General features: G+C 46.3%; 3 protein-coding genes across 11 annotated transcripts in view; 1 reads left to right on the top strand and 2 right to left on the bottom strand.

Moving 5' to 3' along the window:
• Positions 1-272: 272 nt before the first annotated feature.
• On the bottom strand, positions 273-8772 carry LOC136531842 (uncharacterized). 9 transcript variants are annotated; one of them, XM_066524476.1, is made up of 11 exons: positions 8608-8650; positions 8335-8422; positions 7827-7993; positions 6244-6323; positions 5530-5632; positions 5295-5451; positions 5051-5179; positions 2863-2949; positions 2708-2752; positions 2181-2324; positions 1614-2046 (listed from the first exon to the last, which is right to left on the bottom strand). In XM_066524476.1, the coding sequence occupies exons 3-11, from the start codon at positions 7886-7888 to the stop codon at positions 1996-1998; spliced, it is 858 nt and encodes a 285-aa protein (XP_066380573.1). In that variant the 5' UTR covers positions 7889-7993; positions 8335-8422; positions 8608-8650; the 3' UTR covers positions 1614-1995. The 9 variants fall into 9 exon arrangements, with proteins under 9 accessions (XP_066380571.1, XP_066380573.1, XP_066380574.1 ...); XM_066524477.1 differs by having other exon boundaries at positions 8335-8418; positions 8608-8626; XM_066524474.1 differs by lacking the exons at positions 1614-2046; positions 7827-7993 and adding an exon at positions 273-404 and having other exon boundaries at positions 8335-8465; positions 8608-8741.
• Positions 8773-9032: 260 nt separating this feature from the next.
• LOC136531840 (glycine-rich cell wall structural protein 1.0-like) lies at positions 9033-9452 on the bottom strand. The gene has a single exon (XM_066524467.1). The coding sequence runs from the start codon at positions 9450-9452 to the stop codon at positions 9033-9035; it is 420 nt and encodes a 139-aa protein (XP_066380564.1).
• Positions 9453-21480: 12028 nt separating this feature from the next.
• Positions 21481-21758, top strand: part of LOC136531839 (probable RNA-dependent RNA polymerase 4) — a 9001-nt gene continuing 8723 nt past the window's right edge. The window contains exon 1 of the mRNA XM_066524466.1: positions 21481-21570. Within this exon, the coding sequence (XP_066380563.1) occupies positions 21481-21570 (90 nt within the window). The remainder of the gene's footprint in view (positions 21571-21758) is intronic.

Here is a 21758-nt window from a genome sequence, read left to right as displayed (position 1 = left end):
AAAAATGCATCTTCTCATAATTGTACAACACGTTCCGAATTGATGCTAGTTCATTGCTGAACGTTGATATATGTGTCCATGCCAACCGGTGAAAATGAACACACGGTTAGTTGCTCAGCGATACGAACTGTGACAAACTGATAGCTTTTATGGAGATGCTAGTGCATGAATGTCCGGACGCGCACGTGCGTCCGGATGCCCGTGCCTCCTGGTCGTTTCCCTGTAACCTGTTTCCCGCGCCCGCTTGTTTTGTGCACCTAGGCGGCCCCCGTGCCGACCGACCACGCGCGGGTGCCCGCTCGACCGTGCCCCAGTAGCTTTAGCAGGCGGCTATGGTAAGTGGGTCTATTCAACATGTGCAAACATCTGATCTACCTTTTTTGCAACATCCAGATCCGAAACAGCTGAAACATTTGCAACATATGTCTGAAACACTTGCAAAACACATGAAAGCATGTGTGTAGCTATTGCAAAACATTGCAACCAAAACACCTAAAACACTTACATATATATGCAACATCCAGATCTATTTTTGCAACATTCAGATGAAAAACAATTGCAACATACGTCTGAAATAGATGAAACATTAGAAACGTACACTTGAAACATACATATATAGCCATTGCAACATGTACAACATTTCGATCTACTTTGGCAACATCTACCTGAAACACTTGCAACGTACCTCTAGAACATCTGAAACATTTAAAAGATACATTTGCAATGTGCGACATATCCTTATGCGGCCTTCTCAGCGATCTGCAATGAGGCGCCGCATAGCACGAGCACGAGGCCAAAGGGCTTCCACGCCAAGGCTCGGCGCTTCTGCTTGCGCTAGCGGTGGCTGTCATCATCGCGGGCATGAGCACGTGCGTGATGGCCTCGGTGGCCAGCTAGCGGCCAAGGAAGCTGTCCCCAGGCGTGGGCGCGGCGGTGTGCCCGTGCCATCAGGCGGAGCTGGTGGCGGAGCAAGAGCAGCGACAAGGGAGGTCCGATGGGCGTGGGGGCTTGAGCGGTGGAGGTGGCAGTGGTAGAGTTTTGAGGAAGTAAAGGAAGGGAACGCCATGGACGATGGACAAAGAGGGAGGTCTCTTTTTCTTATTCTTATTCTTATCTGGCCGACGCACAATAATAAAAAAAAAAACTAGAGGCTTATTTGGTTGGTCTGCAGGCCCCGGTGCAGCTGCAGGCCCAGGAAGGTGCGTCCGTCATGGACGCCTAAACAGAGCATTACCATAGCTTTTATGGCTCAACGACAGCATCCGGTGAACTTGTACTGATTCTTCTCAAAACTAGAGTTGAAATGAAGAAAAATGCCTCGAGAACTGGAAAACTTTAAACATGCTGTATGTATATATAGTTTCTCTTTCATTATATCAGGCTATCTTCATAGATGAAACAGGGAAGTTCTTCACCTAAATTCAAGCGGAAGTGTACAACGATTTGGCTGGCCTTAGTGATCAGTTGTGTATATTGAAACGTTCTTTTTGTTGGCTCAGGTCAGGTGACCAGATATTTAGAGTATCAGAATAAGCAACCAAGGGCACATAATGCAAGTATGCAAGTAAAGCAAATTTTGCTGGAAAAGAACACAATTCATGCATCTTTACACATTAAGTAAAAACTGCATGATTCAGTGTTTAGTAGGCAACGGAGCATTAAATTATGTCACAAACAGGTTTATAGAACTCTACGATGAACAAAAGGCTGACGATTTTCTGTGTTTGTTCTTAGGCAACGGAGCAGTAAATTATGTCACAATCCGGTTATAGAACTCTACGATGAACAAAAGGCTGACGATTTTCTGTGTTCTTCCTCTCCTGGGGAACAGAAAGCAGACCCCTGAAACTTCAGGATGTGTTTCAAAATTTTGTATCTCTAGTATCAGAACTGAACTAAGCTGGACAAATTTTATCTCACAACTAAAAATATCAGAACTGTATCAACATCACTTGCTGATACTTTACGGGGAGGTGTTCTGATTGATAACCATGCTCATAGGCCCCGTTCGCTTCGCTGAAAAAACAAGCCGAAACACTGTTCCGGCTAATTTGTTGTGAGAGAAAAACACTGTTCCGGCCGAAAAAACAAACTAAAAAGTACGGATTATAAGAGAAACGAACAGGGTCATATGAGTAATTTCTCATAACATCCTAGGTTATAGGTTCCTTTGCCAATACCTCTGGCTGTGATTCTGATACTGGGATCCTGTGAAAGCAAGCAAGGAACTCCTTATTCCCTTCTGCACCCTTTATAGGAGATTCGATCCAACCCTTATTGCAGAATCCAAATTTTTCCACGCCTGAAATTATTCTATCCAGTACCTGAAATGAATGGATCAAAATAGAGTGATTCCCAGGTTACAATTCAATGGGAAAACAATATTTGAAGTAAAGGCAGACAATAGAACTAACATCACAAATATGGCACCTTTTCTCGGGATAATCAAAGATCCTGATGAATTATTTTTATTTTATGTACAAATATGGCACCCTTTCTCAGGATAACCGAAGATCCTAATGAAGTATTTTTATTTTATGTACGCAACAAATTATCATTCAATTTCCAGCAGTAAATAGGCACTCCATTGCAAGGAAGCAACATATCTGTAGTCAGAATACAAAATATTGAGAAATAACATTTTTTTTTACAAGAGCTTAATGGCATTACTATAGGAACAAGGTTGAAAGCAAAGCAGAACTGCTACCTCTTTATGAACCAGAGGATCTCGAACAATCCCTCCACCTCCTACCTGAGCAAGATCAAACAAGATTTATTTGATTGGGTTATCAATATTAATGTACATATAACAAGTAGCCCAAACTCCAGCTGGGAAGAACCACACTTTCCCTTCAATCTTACCTGTGATCTACGTGCTTCAAACTGAGGCTTGATAAGTGTTATCAATGTAGAATCCGTCTTCATTACTTTGATAACAGCAGGCATGACCTAGATTTCACAGATAACATAAGTCCATGCTAGGGTAATATAAGGGCGTACCCAGTACAGAGAGCTCCCGCTCTGTGCGGGGTCTGGGGAAAGGTGTCAGTGGCAAGCCTTACTCTCGCCTGTGCAATGCGAGGAGACCGCGACTCGAACCCGGGACCTTCCGGTCACATGCGGTAAGACTCTACCGCTTGCACCAGGCCCGCCCTTTGCTAGGGTAATATAAGGCATCACCTAAATACAAATGAAATAAAAAAAAGTAGAGCAGGCTTACCCACTTGCACCACATATTCGCATGGGACAAATGCAATTCATTTTCCTAATGCATTTCTACTCTATTCCAGTTTCAGTGAAGCTGATCTCATGCTAATACAACAACAACAACATAACCTTTCGGTCCCAAGCAAGTTGGGGTAGGCTGATCTCATGCTAATAACTTCTGAAAATCGCTGGTAGTCATATGTGTGGTTGATTGGGTTCTTGAACAATACGGAGTATATAACAAAGCGAACTTGAGTCTGAAGCCATTAACCCTTTATGTCATGCAAACTATACACTATACCAGGAATGAGTTTTCACAACAGAAAAACAATCATTTTTCTAACACATGGTAAAGATAAGATGAAAGGAAAAACAGAACAGACTTGGATAGTCGGACCATACGTTCACATAGGGGAAAATGCATTCAATTTTCCCAATGTATGTTTTTACTCTACTATTTTACTTTTACTGAAGCCATAGTTATTAAGCGTCGCCTAGGCGTAGGCGTCCGAGCGGTTTTTGAACCGTGGCGTCGTGCTCGCCGCGGCCTCCTCGCATATGGCGTCGCCTTGGGCCAAAAGTCGTCGCCAAGGCGTCGGATTAGCTGAGGCGGACGCCGCTGGACGGAAAAGGTGCAAGGGAAAGAGCAGCGCGATCCGCGCGCGGGGGAAAAGGAGGGAGGACCGCGCGCGGGAAGGGAAAAGGATTGAGCTGCGTGCGGGGGAAAGAGCAGCGCCGCTCGCTGGCGCGGGAAAAGAAGCTGCGGCGCGCCTACAGCTCCCGCCAGAGGCTCTCCAATCCCCATCGCGTCAGTTGAGAGAGGGAGAGGGAAAGGAAGGATAGAGGAAGAGAGAAGAGGGCGGCGGAGCACCTGAAATCCGGCGTTGGCGCCACCGCAGGCGGCTGCCCCGTGCGACTCTGCCCCATCCGCACGACTCAGCTCGTCCGCGCGACTCCGTCCCGTCCGCGATTCCCGCGCCGTCGCGACTGCTCCGTCCGCCGTCCGGAGAGCGAGAGGGAAACAGAGGAGAGAGGGGAAGAGAAGAGGCCGTCCCCAATCCCCACCTGATCTGCCCCTCGCCTTCGGTGCGTCCTTTTCTCCCTCCTTCCTCTGCTCTGCTGCGTGGACTCTGTTTTGCATCTTCTTCCTCTGCTCTGCTGGTTGCTTGCTATCTGTGGCTGCTATGGACTAGCAGCACTAGTAATTAAGTTATGTTATGTCACTAGAGTCTAATTTGCTCCTATTGAGAGATGAGAGATTTCAGATTTACTAGTTTGCTACTTTATGTTGTGCCCTGTACTGTAGCAGCACTATTTATTATGATATTATATGGTATGATTTGCTTCTTATTTCTAGTGGTATTATATATTAAGATGTTAGTATGGCGTCACCTGGCCTCGCGCCTTAAACTCCTAGGCGTCTGGAAGGGGGTCGGGCGCCGCACCTCGCCTTACCGCCTTAATAACTATGACTGAAGCTGATGACACGCCTAATAATTGTTGAAATTTTATTTGATCATCTGTGCAGTTTCTTGGGTTGTTTTACAATATATAACAAACATAGCTTCATGAGAACTTGATTTTAAAGCTCAGTAATTCTTTATAACGCTAATTATACAAAGAAAGCACTAAACCAAAAAGAAAGGAAATTGTGAGCACAGAATAAAAATCAAACAGACAACAGACCAAAAAAAAGGCACTATTCTAACAACTAGGGTAAAATGCATCATTCACTTTATTAACATATCAGCTATATGATACGTGTTTCGTTAGAAAATGTTAAACACAGATAACTTTCTGGCTGCTAAATGTGCATGATAATAAAGTGGACATTAAATTATACCATGAGAATGGAGACAAAAGATAGGTCCAGTGTCACCAAGTCAACTGGTTCTGGCAGTTGAGATAGATATCTTAAATTTGTGCGTTCAATCACTGAAACACGTTCATGTGTGCGAATTTTTTCAGCCACCTGAAATGGAGGACACATTGAGGTTTAGAGTCATATTACTGGAGATGCGTAACAACTACCTGCAGCTGACAGATAAAGTGATAGGACTTAGATAACATCAAAGAAGCAAAGAAACCTGTCCATAGCCAACATCTACACCATAAACATGTGATGCTCCATGCTGAAGTAAACAGTCAGTAAAGCCACCTGTTGATAATCCTGAATCAAGGGCTATCTTTCCATCACAATCAATATCAAATCCTTTGATGGCTGCCTCAAGCTTATGCCCTGCTCTGCATTTTATTTTATTTTATTTTAAAAAAAAGGTAGAGAGGATGACTGTAAGCTTCAGAAAGGAGTAATAGCATCACCTACATACATATTTTGGTATTTCAGCCTTGATGTCGATGACAGACTTGTCAGATACTTGTGTTCCAGCTTTATTCACAACTCTTCCATCCACAATGACTTTACCTACAGAAAGATAAAGGTTCAATAAACAAGAATAGTTTTATCAAGTATGGCTCTGGGTACAAAGTATACAACAACAACAACAACATAGCCTTTCAGTCCCAAGCAAGTTGGGGTAGGCTTCTTTTGGGTTTCATCTCCATTAAAGTGGCTAAGTTTTTATATTGGCTCGCCGCGCCTAACACAACCCTCCTCCTTTACCAGGGCTTGGGACCTGCTATGCTGGGACACCAAAGGCGCCCCACCATAGGCGGAGTTCTGGGTACAAAGTATATAATTAAAAAGGCAGATGTCTAAAATCAAAATGATATCAGAAATTTCCTACCATAGTAGGGATGTCATGTAATTTTTTCGAACAACCAATTAAACAGAACAAATCTAAGCAATCTATACACTAACAACAGAGATATATTTGAAGGTGACAGGAAACAAAATTTTATAAAAAAAATAAGGATTTTAAACAAACTTAGATAATTTGCTCAGGTACTAATGAGCAACCAGAAGAAAAATAACATTGGAAGAACACAGGGAATGCTGGGCTACTTGTTTGTATATGACCACTTTCAGAAGCACAAGGATCAAAATGCACAGAATCATCAAAAGAATGAACGAACCTTGAAGAATCCATGACTGGATGTATGTTCTACTGTATTGTTGAAACCTTTCTAAGCACACTTCATCCAATCGCCTCTTTCTGTGTTAGAAGTAAATGAAATTGAGATATAATATTACTCAAATAAGATAATCTCAAGAAAAGAAAGGCATACTGTAGGCCTTTAGCACTTTTTTCCCGACTCTTTTAATTGCAACTGTCTTTTTTTCAACAGAGGAACAACTACTTTTGAGTAAGCAAATACTAGTAGTCTAGTAAAGATAGATCCATAGTTTTTACGGCGGCGTGGCGAGGCGTGGCGACCCACCACCTTCACACCTTTACAGCGTCTATGGCGCGCGGCGTGGCGACGCCATACACACATCGGCGCGGCGGTTTCTAGGCGGCGACCCACGGCCTAGAGCCTAGGCGTTTCTCTAGGCGATGGCTAATACATGCATAAATACCTAAAAAAAGGAAAAAAAATAGGAGATTAGGGGTGATGAAATAGGGAGAAAGAGAAGAAGGCCCATTTAACGGCCCACCTCTCCACATTACAGCCTATCCCACATCCTCTCCCTCTCCTGCATCTCTCCCTCTCCCGCACGCCGCCGGTTCCTCTTCCTCTCGCATCTCTCTCGCGCCCGCATCTCTGCCTCTGCGCCCGCCGCCGCCGGTTCCTCTCCCTCTCCCGCAGCTCTCTCTCAGTCCATGCCCGCCGCCGCCCGTACCCGCGCCCGCGCCCGCCGTCCGACTCTGCCTTTTTGAACCTTGGAGTAGAGACAAGAGAGCTTCACTACTTCACGGGCGGATCCAGGCGGCGAGCCGGCGGCTCGGGAGATCCAGGCGGGGGTGGCCGGCTCGGGCTCGAGCGAGGCCGACGGAGGGCGGGGGAGGCCAACGGAGGGCGAAGCGGACGGATTACCAGGCGAAGGCGGGCGGAGGGCGACCGTCCTGGCGGCCGACGGCGGCGGCGGCTCGGAGGGCTGCTTGCGGTTGCGTCTCAGGCTCGGTCTCGGAGGGCTCCAATCGGCCACTCGGCCTATACAGGTACCCTCATGGCCTCACCCTCACCCTCACCGTCTATTACGCCCGCCACAGCGCACAAAGGCGTCACAGGACGCCAAATCGGCGCCACGGGGACGCCATGGCGCTATGGCGGACGCCATAAACGCCGGAGCCGTGGCGTCGCCGTGGCGAGAGCCAGAAAAACGCCACGGCGATATGGCGACGATATGTCGTCGGTATAGCGACGCCTTAACAACTATGGATAGATCAAATAACAAATTAACAATTAAACAAAAAAGGTAGCAACAACGCCAAGAACAAGCAACAGCGAGCTACCGCGAAAGCCGTGGCAATCTTTCCGGATTCGCTCCGCCTTACAGCTTTGCTTCCCATTGTCAGCTGTTTTGAAAAAATATCTCATCAGCTACTCCTTGAGTTTCTGAGAAGCTAAGTAGGCGACAAGAATGAAATGCTTTTGGATTTGAAGAAAAAATAAAAGGAAGTCTATCAATTTTTATTTTCCATTTATTTAGACAGCAATCTATGCTTCACAGTAGTATATATTTTGTATATCGAAGTCCTAGATAGGAAAGTCACCTGAGACACATCAACCGAAGAAGCAAAGGTGGTGACAGTGAAATAGGACTGATTGTTCGCATCGGATCTCAGGTTCTCTATTGCACTCCCCGATTGAGGTTCTTTTCATCTTTCCCTCACGGTACTTGTACGCTATCTAGGACCACACATTCCCATATATTATGAGCCTAAATAAACATAGTTGAGTTTAGCATCAGTAACTGTCACCACAATGGCAAGCTTATTCAAGTTTCCAAATGCACTGCCAGCACAACAAGCCACACAATGCCATCACAATTACAATGGTGTACGGAGTATGTGCTATGTGACAATAGAATAGAATTTGATAAATTCTGTTCTATGGAGTATGGTCCAAATGACCGGCTACAAATCGACATCTTATTTAAAACACCTCCATTTTACCAGATACATTGATTTGACAATAGCCATACAGTACAGCGCTTGATTACATGCATGTGGGCAAATCAGAAAAAGCAAGTATATGTATCAGAATTTTCACAACACTTACTTCTTGGGAAGCTGAATCTTTTGAGCTCTGACAACCGCAAATGCACGGGAAGGAGGACAGCAGCTTGGCCGGACCCCAACCAGCCTAACTATGAAAGCAGGGGCGGACCCAGTAAAGGGCATGGTGGTACACTTGAAAACCCAACACGTTTTGGGAAAAATCGAAATTAATAGGCATGTATATACTAGAACAGATCCGAATATAAATAGCATAAGTTAGGGTTCAGTTGTCCGTTTTTTCGCACAGCAGGAACGGAAGAGAGGATGCGCATACCTGCTGGGTGCTCGTCGCCGGCGAAGGACGCGACGAGGGCCTGGGAAGGGACCAACCAAGGCCTGGGCAGGGCGTCGGCGTCGGTGGTCGCCCAGTTGCCGCACGAGAGAGAGAGAGCACGCTGGGTGAACGGTAGAACAAAAGGCTGAGAAGTGGCGACTGCATGCTGTTCCGGCAGGGCCCGAATTTTTTATAATTTAGCTCTTTTTTTTAAAAAAAAATTCTCACAAATAGACTCCCGGCGGAAAGAATTTAGGAAATAGACTCTTAGTTCGGCGCCGAGCTCGACGCCAGCGTCTCTGGACACGGTCGATGATCTGCCAGGGGGCTCGGCGCCAGAGTGACTGGCGCCGAGCTCACTCTGGCGCCGAGCTCGGAAATATCTAACGGGCCCGCGTCTTTCCTCTCTTCTTCTCCCTCTCGCCCTAGCCGCGCACTGCCACCGCCGCCCTTGCCCGCACCACCGCCGCGCCCGCCCCCGCGCCCCCATCGCGCCACTGCCCCCGCCGCGCCGCGCCCGCGCTCGAGGCCGCGCCCGCGCCTGCCACCGCCCCCGCCGCGCCACCGCCCCCGCGCCGCGCCCGCTCCCACGCCGAGCCCGCGCCGCCGCGCCTGCTCCCGCGCCGCCGCCGCCCTAGCCGTTGCCCGTGGTTGGCCGCCGCGCCGCCTCCGCCACCGTCCTCGCCTTGCCCTCCACCGTCGGCCTCGGCCGCGGCCCGCCTTGCCGCCCTCCACTGTCGGCCTCGTCCCGCCTTGCCGCCGTCCACCGCCGGCGTGCCTCCCGCGCCCGTCGAGCCAGACTCGCCGCGCGTAGGCCTGGGCATCCCGCGCCCGCCGCGCGCCATCGTTGTCGTCTGCCGCGCCACCGCCGGCCCGGATCTTCGGCCTAACCCACGCCCATCGTCCGTCGGCCCGGAAAGATAAAAATTATGAATATACAATATACGTACTTAGTTGGCATTTGTTATTTATTAGTTAATGTGATGACTCAGGTAGTTGATTTAGTTAGTGATCTAGTGACAGGCACGGAGCCAGCGGTGGGGCTAGGGGGGCTCTAGCCCCCTACCGCTCGCGAGCAAGCGAAGCCCCGTAGAGCTGCCGTCTGAAATTTTAGCTGTAGATGTACAGGTAGGAGGGGCTGAGATTTGTTGAACCTCTTTTCTCGCTAATTGCCGTTGTTTAGCCCCTCCTAAATTTTTTCCTATCTTCGTCCCTATCTAGTGAGATATATATGTAGATAGATAGAAACATAGACATATAGGCACGTAGATATAGTTAGATAGCTACTTAGATATGTAGTTACATTTTTAGTTATCTACATATGATCTAGCTATTTAGTGAGTACACTGTAAATATATACGTAGTTATTATCTTGATTACTTAGTTTGTAGTTAGAAAGTACTTGTTAGGTACTATCTATCGTCTAATTTGGACTAAAGGACATGTGTTTCGTTACGTGTTTGAATTAGATGGACAACCTAGTGACCATATATCATGGAGGCATCGTTGAAAGTGATCACTATGGATATGTTGAGTTTCTTGACATGCAAAGCGCGCCTGTGCTATTCAATGATAGGCCTTCATTTAGTGACATGGTTGCAAGGGCTCGGGAGGAGCTGCATTGCCTTGGAGATGATGGCATTGCAGTTGATGGTGTACTGCACCTAGGTTGTCCTCTGAACATCTTCAGGCGAATTATCTCAATTGGTTGTGCGGATCAGTGGGAGAACTATGTAAGATCGGCTATGAAGAGCCAGCTGCAATGTTTGGACATGGTTGTGCATCGGGTGTTAGCTGATCCCATCCTTCATGGGTTTACCCCAGCAATGGATCATTAGGCATACATCAACCCTCCCGTTCTGGAACCTTACCTGCATGTGCAGAATGCACCTACGGTTCCCGATGCTCAATCTGCTCCCAATGCGGTATTTAGAGATGGTTATCAGACTCATTTTTCCATGGCAGATCCTCCTTATGAGATCCCTTTGACACAGAATCATCCGAGTAAGTGTCTTAACCGCATGGTTTTTAGGAGCTTACCCCGTTCCTTACATCTATTTCTTTCATTCTTCCCTCATTTCTGTAATGATGTTGCAGGAGACATTCCTGAGAATGTGGATGTGCCCCCTGTTGCTGCGCAAGTGCACTTTGGAGATGGATTCCATGGGTCAAATAGTGTTGAAATTATGCATGATTCGGAGCCATATAAGATGGCTAGGGCTCTTGATTCCATGGGTCAAACAGGACTTGGAGAGCTGACGGAGAGTGATATTGAGATGATGAGGCGTATCTTTCCCGGCCGCCGTGATCCTAGAGTTCACGAGTTCAGCGATCTTGCTCATTCCGATCAGGCGTTTGCAGAAGGACGTGATGATGAGCTTCTAGAAGCTCCTGAGGCCGGTCCTAACATGGTAATTGAGAATGGTAAGGTGTTCAATGACCTCCCTGCTTTGAAGAGGTGGTTGCAGGCTTTTGCAGTGATACGAAAGAGGCCTTACAGGGTATTGCATTCATATGCGGAGTGTCGTTACACAGTTATGTGTGACAAGAAACGCTGCCCATGGAGGGTTTGTGCAAGGAAGCAACAGGTAACCGGAAAATTGAAGATCACAAAAGTTGTCGGGCCATATAATTGTGCTGACCATGAGCTGACACTGAGGCATCGGCAGTTGACATCTACCCTCATTATCAAGCGGTTGATTGAAATTTTGCAGGGAGAACACAACATGAAGGTGAGAACAATTATCAAGACCGTTGAAGCGTTGTATGGAGGATATGTGATAACTTATGGTAAAGCATGGAGGGCTAAGCAGCGAGCGTGGAAGATGATATATGGGGACTAGGAGGATGGGTATGAGCAGCTACCAGTTCTTTTCAATGTAATCAAAGCGGTGAATCTAGGCATGTATTATGAGTATATCCCAAAACCTAATGCATGAAAGGATGGGAGACAGATATTCTTCTGTGCCTTCTGGTGCTTCCCTTAGTGTGTCGAGGCCTTTAGGCACTGTCGTCCCATCTTCTCCATTGATGGTACGTTCTTGATTGGCAAATACCAGGGCACACTTCTTATAGCCATATCATGTGACGCGAACAACAAGTTGGTTCCTTTGGCATTTGCCTTGGTTGAGAAGGAGAACAATGACAGTTGGGGATGGTTCTTGAGGCTAGTCTAGATACACGTGGTTGGGTGAAAGCTCTAGTTTGGTTTTGGTTAATTGTTGAAACCCTAAGTGCTAACCTAGTTTATCAAGATGATTATGAGATAGGTAGCACTACTCCAAGTGATGAAGCAATGACGAAGATCATGACAATGGTGATAGCATGGTGATGATCAAATGCTTGAACTTGGAAAAGAAGAAAGAGAAAAACAAAAGGCTCAAGGCAAATGTATAAAATGTAGGAGCCATTTTGTTTTAGTGATCAAGACACTTAGTGAGTGTGATCACATTTAGGATAGATAGCCGTACTATTAAGAGGAGTGTAACTCGTATCGAAATGCGGTTATCAAAGTGCCACTAGATGCTCTAACTCATTGCATATGCATTTAGGATCTAGTGGAGTGCTAACACCCTTGAAAATATTTATGAAAATATGCTAACACATGTGCACAAGGTGTTTGCAGGGTTGAGATGGGTTTGGGTCCCTCTCTCCCGGGATTCAGCGCTTTTGGAAAAATGAAATGTCTATTTTCTATTGCGCCGGATGCAAAATTCTTGGTGGTTGGCACATTTGAGCAAGGGTGAAGAAGTTAGAGTTGAAATGGAGTTGGTCGAAATGATGCTGGCGTCGGTCTACTGACCGGACGCTGGGTCACTCAGCGACCGGACACTGAAAGGCTGCGTCCGGTCGAGCTGTCAGACGGCATAGTGGGTAGGGTTGAGCACCGGACGCTGGTCTGCGTCCGGTCAAGGTGGACCGGACGCGTCCGGTCAAAAAAACATGCCTCGGGGAGCTTACTGGAAACGACCGGACACTGGGGCTTCAGCGTCCGGTCAGTTTTGACCGGAGCGTCCGGTCAGCTTCATAGCTGTTGAAATCTGACGAACAGCGTTTGAAGCTGGTGACGCGTGGCGTCCATCGGGTGACCGGACGCTGAGGGCCATCGTCCGGTCGGTATGACCAGAGCGTCCGGTCAGAGCGTGTTTTGCCCAGTGAAGGGGTACAACGGCTCTATTTGATGGGGGCTCTATTTATTGCCCCATGGCCGGCTCAAGGGACAACTCTCTTGCACATTTTCATTGACATAGCAACCTTGTGAGCTTAGCCAAAGCCTTCCCACTCATCTCCATCATTGATCCATCATCATTGTGAGATTGGGAGAGAATCCAAGTGCATTGCTTGAGTGATTGCATCTAGTGGCACTTGGTATTCGTGTTGCGCTGCGGATTTCGCTTGTTTCTCCTGGTGGTTGCCACCACCTAGACGGTTGGAGCAGCGATGAAGGATCGGCACGAGTTGGTGATTGTTCGTGGCCGCCTTCGGTGATTGTGAGGGGAGTTGTACCTTTCCCGGCGGAGCGCCGAAAGGTAACTCTAGTAAATTGCTCGTGTCATTGAGTTACCTCACTTGTGGGTCGGTTCTTGCGGTGTCCAATCGTGTGGACGAGGTTTGTGAAACACCTCTTAGCCGCCGAACCACCAAGTGTTGGTCGACACAACGGGGACGTAGCGTGTTGGCAAGCACGTGAACCTCGGGAGAAAATCGATTGTCTCTCTTCTTTGTCATTCTCCCGGTGATTGGCTATATATTCATCTTGTGATTGGTTCATCCCCTACACGTCGGTAAAATCGCTCTACTCACTCATTTACATTCTTGCAAACTAGTTGATACAAGCTCTTTAGTGTAATTAGAATTGAGAGCTTGCTTTATTATTTACATTCATCTAGTTGAGCTCTTTAGAGTAGCAAGGTTGAGAGCTCTTAGTGAGTAATTACATAGCTAGTTTATGTGCCTAAGTATTCATTGCAACTAGAATTGTTGGATAGGTGGCTTGCAACCCTTGTAGAGCTAGAGCAAGTTTGCATTACGCTATTTGTCATACTAATCAAATTGCTCTAGTTGATTTGTAGATTTTTAAATAGGCTATTCACCCCCCCTCTAGCCATATTAGGACCTTTTCATTGGGCCTGGTAGGGAGGTTGGCGTCATATCTAATAGGCATCAGGGCATACTTAATGTCGTGCGAGAGCAGATAGAGGGGTATGCACCGTTGCACCATCGTTGGTGTACTCGGCACATTGCTGAGAATCTACTCCGGAAGGATGGTGTCAAGGGTAACTTTGATCTGTTCCAGAAGGCTGCTCGACAGCTTGAGGACAAGTACTTTAAGAAAAAGTTGGAGCAGGTCAGAACCGCATCAAATAAGTTGCTATTGGGGATACGTGGTATGCCCGTGAATGCAATCGTTCAATTCACCTTCTATAAGCTTGTTGCCTGGTTCAACGATAGACACGCCCATGCATTGCAGTTGCGGAGTGATGGAGAGATATGGGCTCCAAAACCAAAGGCACACCTAGAAAAGGCAAGAGAAAGGGCTGGCACATATGAGGTTGCGCTGGGGCAGGTAATAATCTATAAGTTTTATTCATACATGTGTTCGTGAAGTAACATGAGACTATGTTTTATTCGATGCAGGACCTTCTGCACATTTGTCCTAGAACCCACAGTGGGATCCTACACCTTTTTGCCTGTGTTCTCTTTCCCGACGCCATGGGTCACAGTGCGTCCTGGATGTGGATCCACTGCCTCAGTGACTGGGACCAGGCGGGTCAGTACAGCTGGGGCTCTGCAGTCTTATGTTTTCTATACCGTCAGCTGTGCGAGGGGTGTCATCGGTCTTTGTCCAACCCATCACTTGGTGGATGCGTGTACCTATTACAGCTGTGGATGTGGACTCGTCTTCTAGTTGGCCGTCCAGAGGTTTTGGATCGTCGTGAGTGGTTCCAAGGTCAGCCTCCAAGTCGCCAGCCGACGTGGGCGTACCTTTGGGACCAGGTCAGGGTTCTGCACACGAGGATAGACCGGGCGTACATTGAGTACACAAACGAGCTAGACATGCTGACGGCGTCTAATGTAAGTAAATTTTATTTTCCATGCTTCTTGGAAAAGGATTAGTATACCATCTAACATCTTATTTGGACATGTTGCAGGTGGAGTGGGAGCCATATGGTGGAGAGGACGCACTTCCTTTTCAGCTGAGCAATGTTTGTGGGGCCACCAACGACTTCTATAGTATGAGGTGCCCTCTAATCTGCTTCTATGTTGTCGAGTTCCACCTGCCAGATAGGGTTGCACGCCAATTTGGAGTGAGACAGCTTTGGCCTACGGCTCTGTTCTCGACTAGCGTTGACTTACACAAGTAAGTGTTTTGATATTTCAAATGTCTTATGATGATGGTCCATTTCTATTAATATGGTGACACGTACATGGATTCATGTAACAATGACATACGTGCAGGTTGGATCGTCAGAGGAACAAGAAGATTTATGACTGGGAGAGGCACCACCAGTCCTTTATTGAGGAATGGGAGGAGATGCACGACAACGTAGACGACAACAACGAGCCGCACACTAACCGTGAGTTCAGGTGGTACCAAGCTTGGTACCAGCGTGCGACACGGTGCAGGCTAAGGCTACAGTGGACCAAAGCTGACTACGCCGACATCGAGTCCTCCGACTATGAAGACACGGCGTACGACCAGTCGACTCGTGCAGGAAGGCAGGTGGAGGCAGGACCGATCTTGGATAGAGTGGTAAGCCAATTGCCTTATGTTTGTACGTTAAGTTGCATAACAATACATTAGGCGTTCTTGGACCGACATTAGGAGTTATCTATTGTAGTTAGTGCAACCTTCGAGCCGTATAACCCTTATAATACGTTAGATTCTTGTACAAAAGAAAACAAAACATATTGCTATCTATTCAGAAGTATTAGTATTGAGAACTTTGTTGCAGGGCAATACACTCAAATGCTCAGTTGAAGAGATCGAGCGCGTTCGGCCGAGAGTCAATGACGACTACATACTTGGCTTCCTGGATGTAAGATTAAAAATATTCTTTCAAACATATCATTAATACGTTATATTCTTTCAGTTAACATAGTTTTGTACAACAGAGGCTGTCACATCGTCTACGCCGTGCGGCTGGTCATTGTGGTTGCAGGACAGACACGACGCAAGACGTGTACGTTCCTTCCGCAGGAAGAGAAGGCTTGGGTTCCTCTAGTCAAGTAGCTACAGGGGATGGGGACGAGGACGAGGAAGACGACAACAACGACGACGTGGACAAGAGGCACGAGGAGCTTGGCCCCTCTCAGCTCCATGACGCTCCCTCGACTCATCCTACACCGCCTCTAGGCACTAGGCGACGCCGTCCGCATGACCCTTACACTCTCTCGGTCACAAGGGTAAGGGCAAGAGTAGGAGGCAGTGAGGGATGTGGTAGTTGTCAGTATGCACTATTATGAATTTTGTATTTACTTTTCTATAACTATTTGGGACTGTAAGGACATTGTGGACTATTTGGACTTTGCATGACATATTATGTTGGTTGTGATGTTCGTTGTGGTTGCATTATGCTCCTTGGATGATTAAATGTTTGGAATATATATTGATGTCTCTGTTTGTAACTGTGGATGCTCCTAAAACAAGGCAAACTGTTGCGAATTTTTCCCGTAAAACATTAATCATACTACACTTCTATAAAGGCACAAATGTAGTACACAGATTAACTATAAATTTATTAGAACGTGTATAATCCAAACGTATCGTACATACACTTTGTAGATTAATCTAGGGTTACCAAGCAACAGTGAACGAATCTATGCTTTTCAGACAATAAACATAGACTTTTCAGATACAGGGACAGCATCAAATTATCACATCACTGATATAGTATTGGCATGCAAGGAAGCACAACTCCACTCTATCTCCACCATCCATCTTATTATTGTTTGATCCAAGGGCTTAGGTGAAGAGGCACACGGATCACTGACATGGCACACTGAGAGACCTCCATTCCTCCTCTCAACCTATAAATAACCACTCACTCCCTCTCATTCACACACACAACAAGGAAGAAGAACACTCCTCAGCATTTGTTTTCGTTGTAGTACCAATGTCTAGAGGGTCGTCCAAAGGGAGAGGAAAGGGGAAGGGAACTACCTGGGGGTGGGAGGGTCCTCTTAGTCCTGATTTCTTTGAGGAAGCTCTTTATGAGAGGTTTCCAGTTGAGAGCAAAAGTGATTTCACCAAAGAGGCACCACTGAGAGGATACGATGAAAGGAAAGAAGAGTGGCCAAAATGCATGCATGGTGAGGACTGCCTAGTGCAAATGTTCACCGAGGGAATAGATGGAGGTCGTCATTTCTTCAAATGCCCGCGAGCATGGGTAATTGCTATTACTATTTGTTTCTTCAATATGTTTGTCTTGTATATAACTTACACGACATACTTATTGTAGTCTTCCTTGGCCGAAGAAAAATATGGGTTCAGTAGGTGGGTCGATCCTCGACCTATTTTATCCGTATGCGGAGTACATCTACTACCTATGGGACCGTATCTTCGATCTAGAAAGGGAAGTTAGCAGCGATTACAAGGACGACGGATAGGACGACAACAACAATGGTGCCGATTCATAGGAGGCACTCTGCAATGATCCATATTGCACCTGCCCTAACCACAATAACAAGGGCCTCCCACATCACCCCCGCCACCACCACCAACAACAACGGGAGGCTACTATGGAGAAGGTGCAACACAATTTGCTATGTGGCCACACTACTAGGATGACTTTATCTTTTTCACATGTACCTAGGTTTAATTACCTAAGGCATGTTAGGTTTAATTACCTAAGGCATGGTTTAATTACCTAAGGCATGTTAGGTTTAGTCAAAGAAAACTCTGTACCCAGGTTCGGTACATGTAGTCACATGCCATTTGATGTGTTTCGTGTGTTGATTTATATAATGCCGTACGTCGTTAGGTTTTTTGCAGCACGTGTTCATATTTCAATACGTCCGTATCATTAAGCGAAATATTAAGACCATAGATAATGAAAACAACCACATAATGAAAAGTTCAATACTATGCCACATTACACAACATATTAATACTACAACTACGTGCCGACAGTAGACATAGGGGCAAATGCACTTCTAAATCCTTAGTCTAAAATATACTGAGTAAGCAACTCATCATCCGAGTACCAGTCCTCTACTACAACCCTATTGCTATGGCTAGGCTCAACTACGTTGCTCTGACCTGCCTGTCGCTTGTAGTAAGTGGCCTCCGCTTCATCTGCGGCCGCTACGGCCTGAGTGAAGAACGCATTGTCATCCTCCTCCGCCTGTAAGCCCGCCTCTGCTAGAGCGATGAGCTCGCTCAGTCTGCCAGTGTCGTCCTCAGCCTCCTGCGCCTGCATGCCCGCCTCTGCTAGAGCGATGAGCTCGCTAAGTCTGCCAGTGTCGTCCTCAGCCTCCTGCGCCTGCATGCCCGCCTCTGCTAGAGCAATGAGCTCACTCAGTCTGGCAGTGTCGTCCTCATCCTTGTCTCTCTCATCAGACAACACAATCGGTGATTGAACGGTGCGACCAGCTCGCGATCTATGATCATCTAACTTCTTCTCCTCATACCTTGCACGAGCCACCTCTGCCGCATGTTTCCCGCTATAACCAATCCCTTCATGTATAAAATACAATCAATTAGCAACGCGGTTATATTACATTTAAAACCAGGCAACGAAAAAAAGTTTTCAAGCACTCACTGGCACATAATGTAGCAACATGCTCGTTCAAGACCTGCATCTGTACTCTTGTCTCCTCCCTTGCCTCATTCCTTGCCCTCTCCTCCTGTAACGTCATCCGCCTCTCCAATCCCTATTTGTTAAGCCCAACATCGATCGGGTTACAAATATCGTGCTGTCTAGCAAACTCACACATCTTTTCTTTGTGATGTTTAACGAATAGGTTGACGTAGTCAGGTCCATATCCCCTCTTCTGTGCAATTAGTTGCCTCTTCTTCAGTTCATCCAAGAACTTAGCTTGACCATCATAACATTCCCAGCTGCATTTTCTAGTGCTCTGTTCAAAAGAAATATTATATCATATATGTCTTAGCAAAACAAACAAAATATGATTTCATGTTTACCAGAAAAATAACAAACCTCATCATACTCAATCATATGGCCGCAATAATGGCCTATTCCAAGCTCCGAAGGGACTAGGCCATAGTTGGATTTTACAGCACATTCGCACATGACATGAGGTGCTTTGTAGATTACCCTTTCTTTCTTCTTTTCCTTAACCCTCCGCGGTTCTTCCGGCCATTGGTTCTTAGGACCATACAACTACTCCTTGAAACGATACTTCGCCATTGAAAACACCTAAATAATGAGACATTAATACATGAACACATATAGCTCAAGATTTCAACACATACACTTTGCACTTACTTCATGCTTGTTTGGACACACAAACTCCAATGTATTCTCAGGGTTTATCATAGCTCGATCTCCGCAATCGCACATAGGAGGTTCCTCGAGTCGTCTAACTACGGCTAGGTGCTTCTCCTTAGCCATCATTGGCGGAGGGTTAGGGGGTGGAATCCACCACTTGAAGTGCTCACGTGGATGCCTCCCTCTAAACCAATCGTCGAAAAAGAGGTACCTAGGATCAAACTTGTCTGCACCATCGATCCACTGAAAGAAAAAGCACCTCTCATGGTCCTACACAACGAGATTCCAACAAAATATTAGTAGCATACTTACACAAATAAAGAAAAAGGATAGTGCAAACAATTTCTTACATTAAACCGACTACATGTGTACAAGCAACGCGCTGCTGTGTCTGGATGTTTCGATTGAAAAACATGGGCCAGGAAACCACAGTCACAGTTAGGGATAGGGAGGTCAGGAGGGACAGGGGCATCTTTGCTAGACGCGTCGGGGTATAATTCTCGAGGACGACCCCGTTTTCGCCAAAACTCCTCCCGAAACATTTCTTGCATCTAACAAAACGGATGTAATTTAACAAACATAAATCAAAACATCACAAATAAATGTCAATGAGAACCATAACTACAATACAACCAATTTCGTTCTAAGAACCGAAAGCAGTTAACATTAAACCCTAAACCTAGGGTTTCTCATTTGATCCACAACAATGAACCCATAACATAACTACATGCGCCTAGGTTTGCTAGCTTTTTCTACGCCTTGGAATCAACCTACGGTTGTATAATACATATATTGAGGGATACAATGAAACCCTAGGTGATGACGATTCTTAGGTTAAAAAATCCGACTAATATATACCGAATCGATGCGAAAAAAACAAGGAGGGGAGCGAGGATACCTTGCTCTTGAAGATCTACGGATCAAATCAAGGTTTTCAAGGTCCAATATGACGATTCGTGAGGTAGGGTGAAGTGGGGAGAGAAAAACCCAAGAGGGAGGAGAAAGAAGAGGAAGAACGCTCGGGCAAGAAGGTTGGGCCGGGGTTAAATACAGGGAGCTCGGCGCCGGTCACTCTGACGCCGAGCCCCCTGGCAGGTCATCGACCGTGCCCAGGAGCTCGGCGCCAGAGACGCTGGCGCCTAGCTCGGCGCCAGCATCAATGGCGCCGAGCTAAGGGTCTATTTCCTGAATTCTTTCCGCCAGGGGTCTATTTGTGAGAAACTTAAAAAAAAGGCCAAATTGTAAAAAAATCGGACGACAGGGCAGGGTGAAGTGAGTCTTTCCAATTTTACCATTTTCGTAAGCCTTTTTACAAAAATATATAGGTCAAATCTTGAAGTGCAGCATACGACTATACGAGCCAACAGATGTATACTTGTCTATTGAAGAATTTTGTACGATTTATTGAAAAATAAACAGTATCAGATTGACATGTAGTATCGAGAAATAGCTAATGCATGTCTCGTGTTATATATATATATATATATATATATGTATATATATATATATATATATATGTATATATATATATGTATATATATATATATATATATATGTATATATATATATATATAAAGAACCATGCCTTGCGTTAGTACGCAATCTCGTTAAAAATATTTCTTTTACGGCCTCAATGTCCGGACAGGCACATCCGTACGCTCGTGCCTGCACTCGGTTTTGCGCGCCTCACGTGGGAGCCCGCGCCATCCCAAATGTCACCAACATCGAGAAGAGGGGGAGAGGACAAGGCCTGCCTATGCCTCTGGGTCGGATGCCTAGCCGGCGCTAGAAGAAAGAGGAGACACGGAGGCGAGGCAGCAGTAGGCGAGGAGGAAGAGCAACACTCGATTTACTTTTGAATAATTCTGATACTACACTTGAACATACGTCTGAAGATAGATAAAACACTTAAAACATACATCTGAAACACTTGCAAAAACACCTTAAAAACATTTGAAACCATTGTAAAACATACGCAACATCTAGATAAAAAACTTACAACATATGTGTGAAACATATGCAACATCCAAATAAACACACTTAGAATATATATCCGAAAAAAACAAATGAAACATTAGGAACAAAAGCTTGCAGCATACGTGTACAACCAATGCAACATATGCAACATCTCAATCTACTTTTACAACATCCATATGAAACACTTGTAACATACGTACGAAACATCTGAAACGCTTGAAACATAGGCTTGCAACATTCTCTTTCAGCGCAACATTTCCTTGTTGCTTACGAATAGAGGCTCATCGGCGTGTGGAGTTCATCGGCGTAGAGCTCGTCATTGGCGTGGAGCTCGCCGCTCTCGTGGAGAAGGCCACGACATGTCTGGTGGAGAAGGTCGTGGTGGACGGGAGGCGCAGTGGAGAGGGAGGAAGACCGGCTGCCGCGCTTGGGCACGGTGGAGATGCCGGCCGGTGAAGCGGAGACACAATGGAGGGGAGGCACGGTGGAGAGTGCGGTAGCTGAGGCGGCGCAGCAGAGCGCGGTCGTGGTGGTGAGGTGAGTTTTTTTAGAACGGTTGCGGGGCGAGTGGACGAGCATATAAGAGGTGGTTGTTGGGCTAGCGTCGCGGCGTAGCAACGGAGCGTCCGGGTGGACGGACACCCGCTTCCCATAATTTCAGTTTTAAGGCCTTGTTTAGTTGGACCCCAAAGTCCAAAAAGTTGCTACAGTACCTGTCAC

Source organism: Miscanthus floridulus, unplaced genomic scaffold (assembly GCF_019320115.1).
Source record: "Miscanthus floridulus cultivar M001 unplaced genomic scaffold, ASM1932011v1 fs_453_4_5, whole genome shotgun sequence".
NCBI classification, from domain to species: Eukaryota; Viridiplantae; Streptophyta; class Magnoliopsida; order Poales; family Poaceae; genus Miscanthus; species Miscanthus floridulus.
This window is presented reverse-complemented; position numbering and strand designations above follow the sequence as displayed.

Excerpts from the sequence above, each read along its gene's own strand:
- LOC136531842 (XM_066524470.1), bottom strand. The coding sequence starts at position 8,772 with ATGCAGTCGCCACTTCTCAGCCTTTTGTTCTACCGTTCACCCAGCGTG. Across the intron at positions 5,452-5,529 it reads ATACCAAAATATGTATGTAG|AGCAGGGCATAAGCTTGAGG; the intron begins GTGATGCTATTA and ends AATAAAATGCAG. Across the intron at positions 2,325-2,707 it reads ATCCTCTGGTTCATAAAGAG|GTACTGGATAGAATAATTTC; the intron begins GTAGCAGTTCTG and ends CATTCATTTCAG.
- LOC136531840 (XM_066524467.1), bottom strand. The coding sequence starts at position 9,452 with ATGGCGCGCGGCGGGCGCGGGATGCCCAGGCCTACGCGCGGCGAGTCT.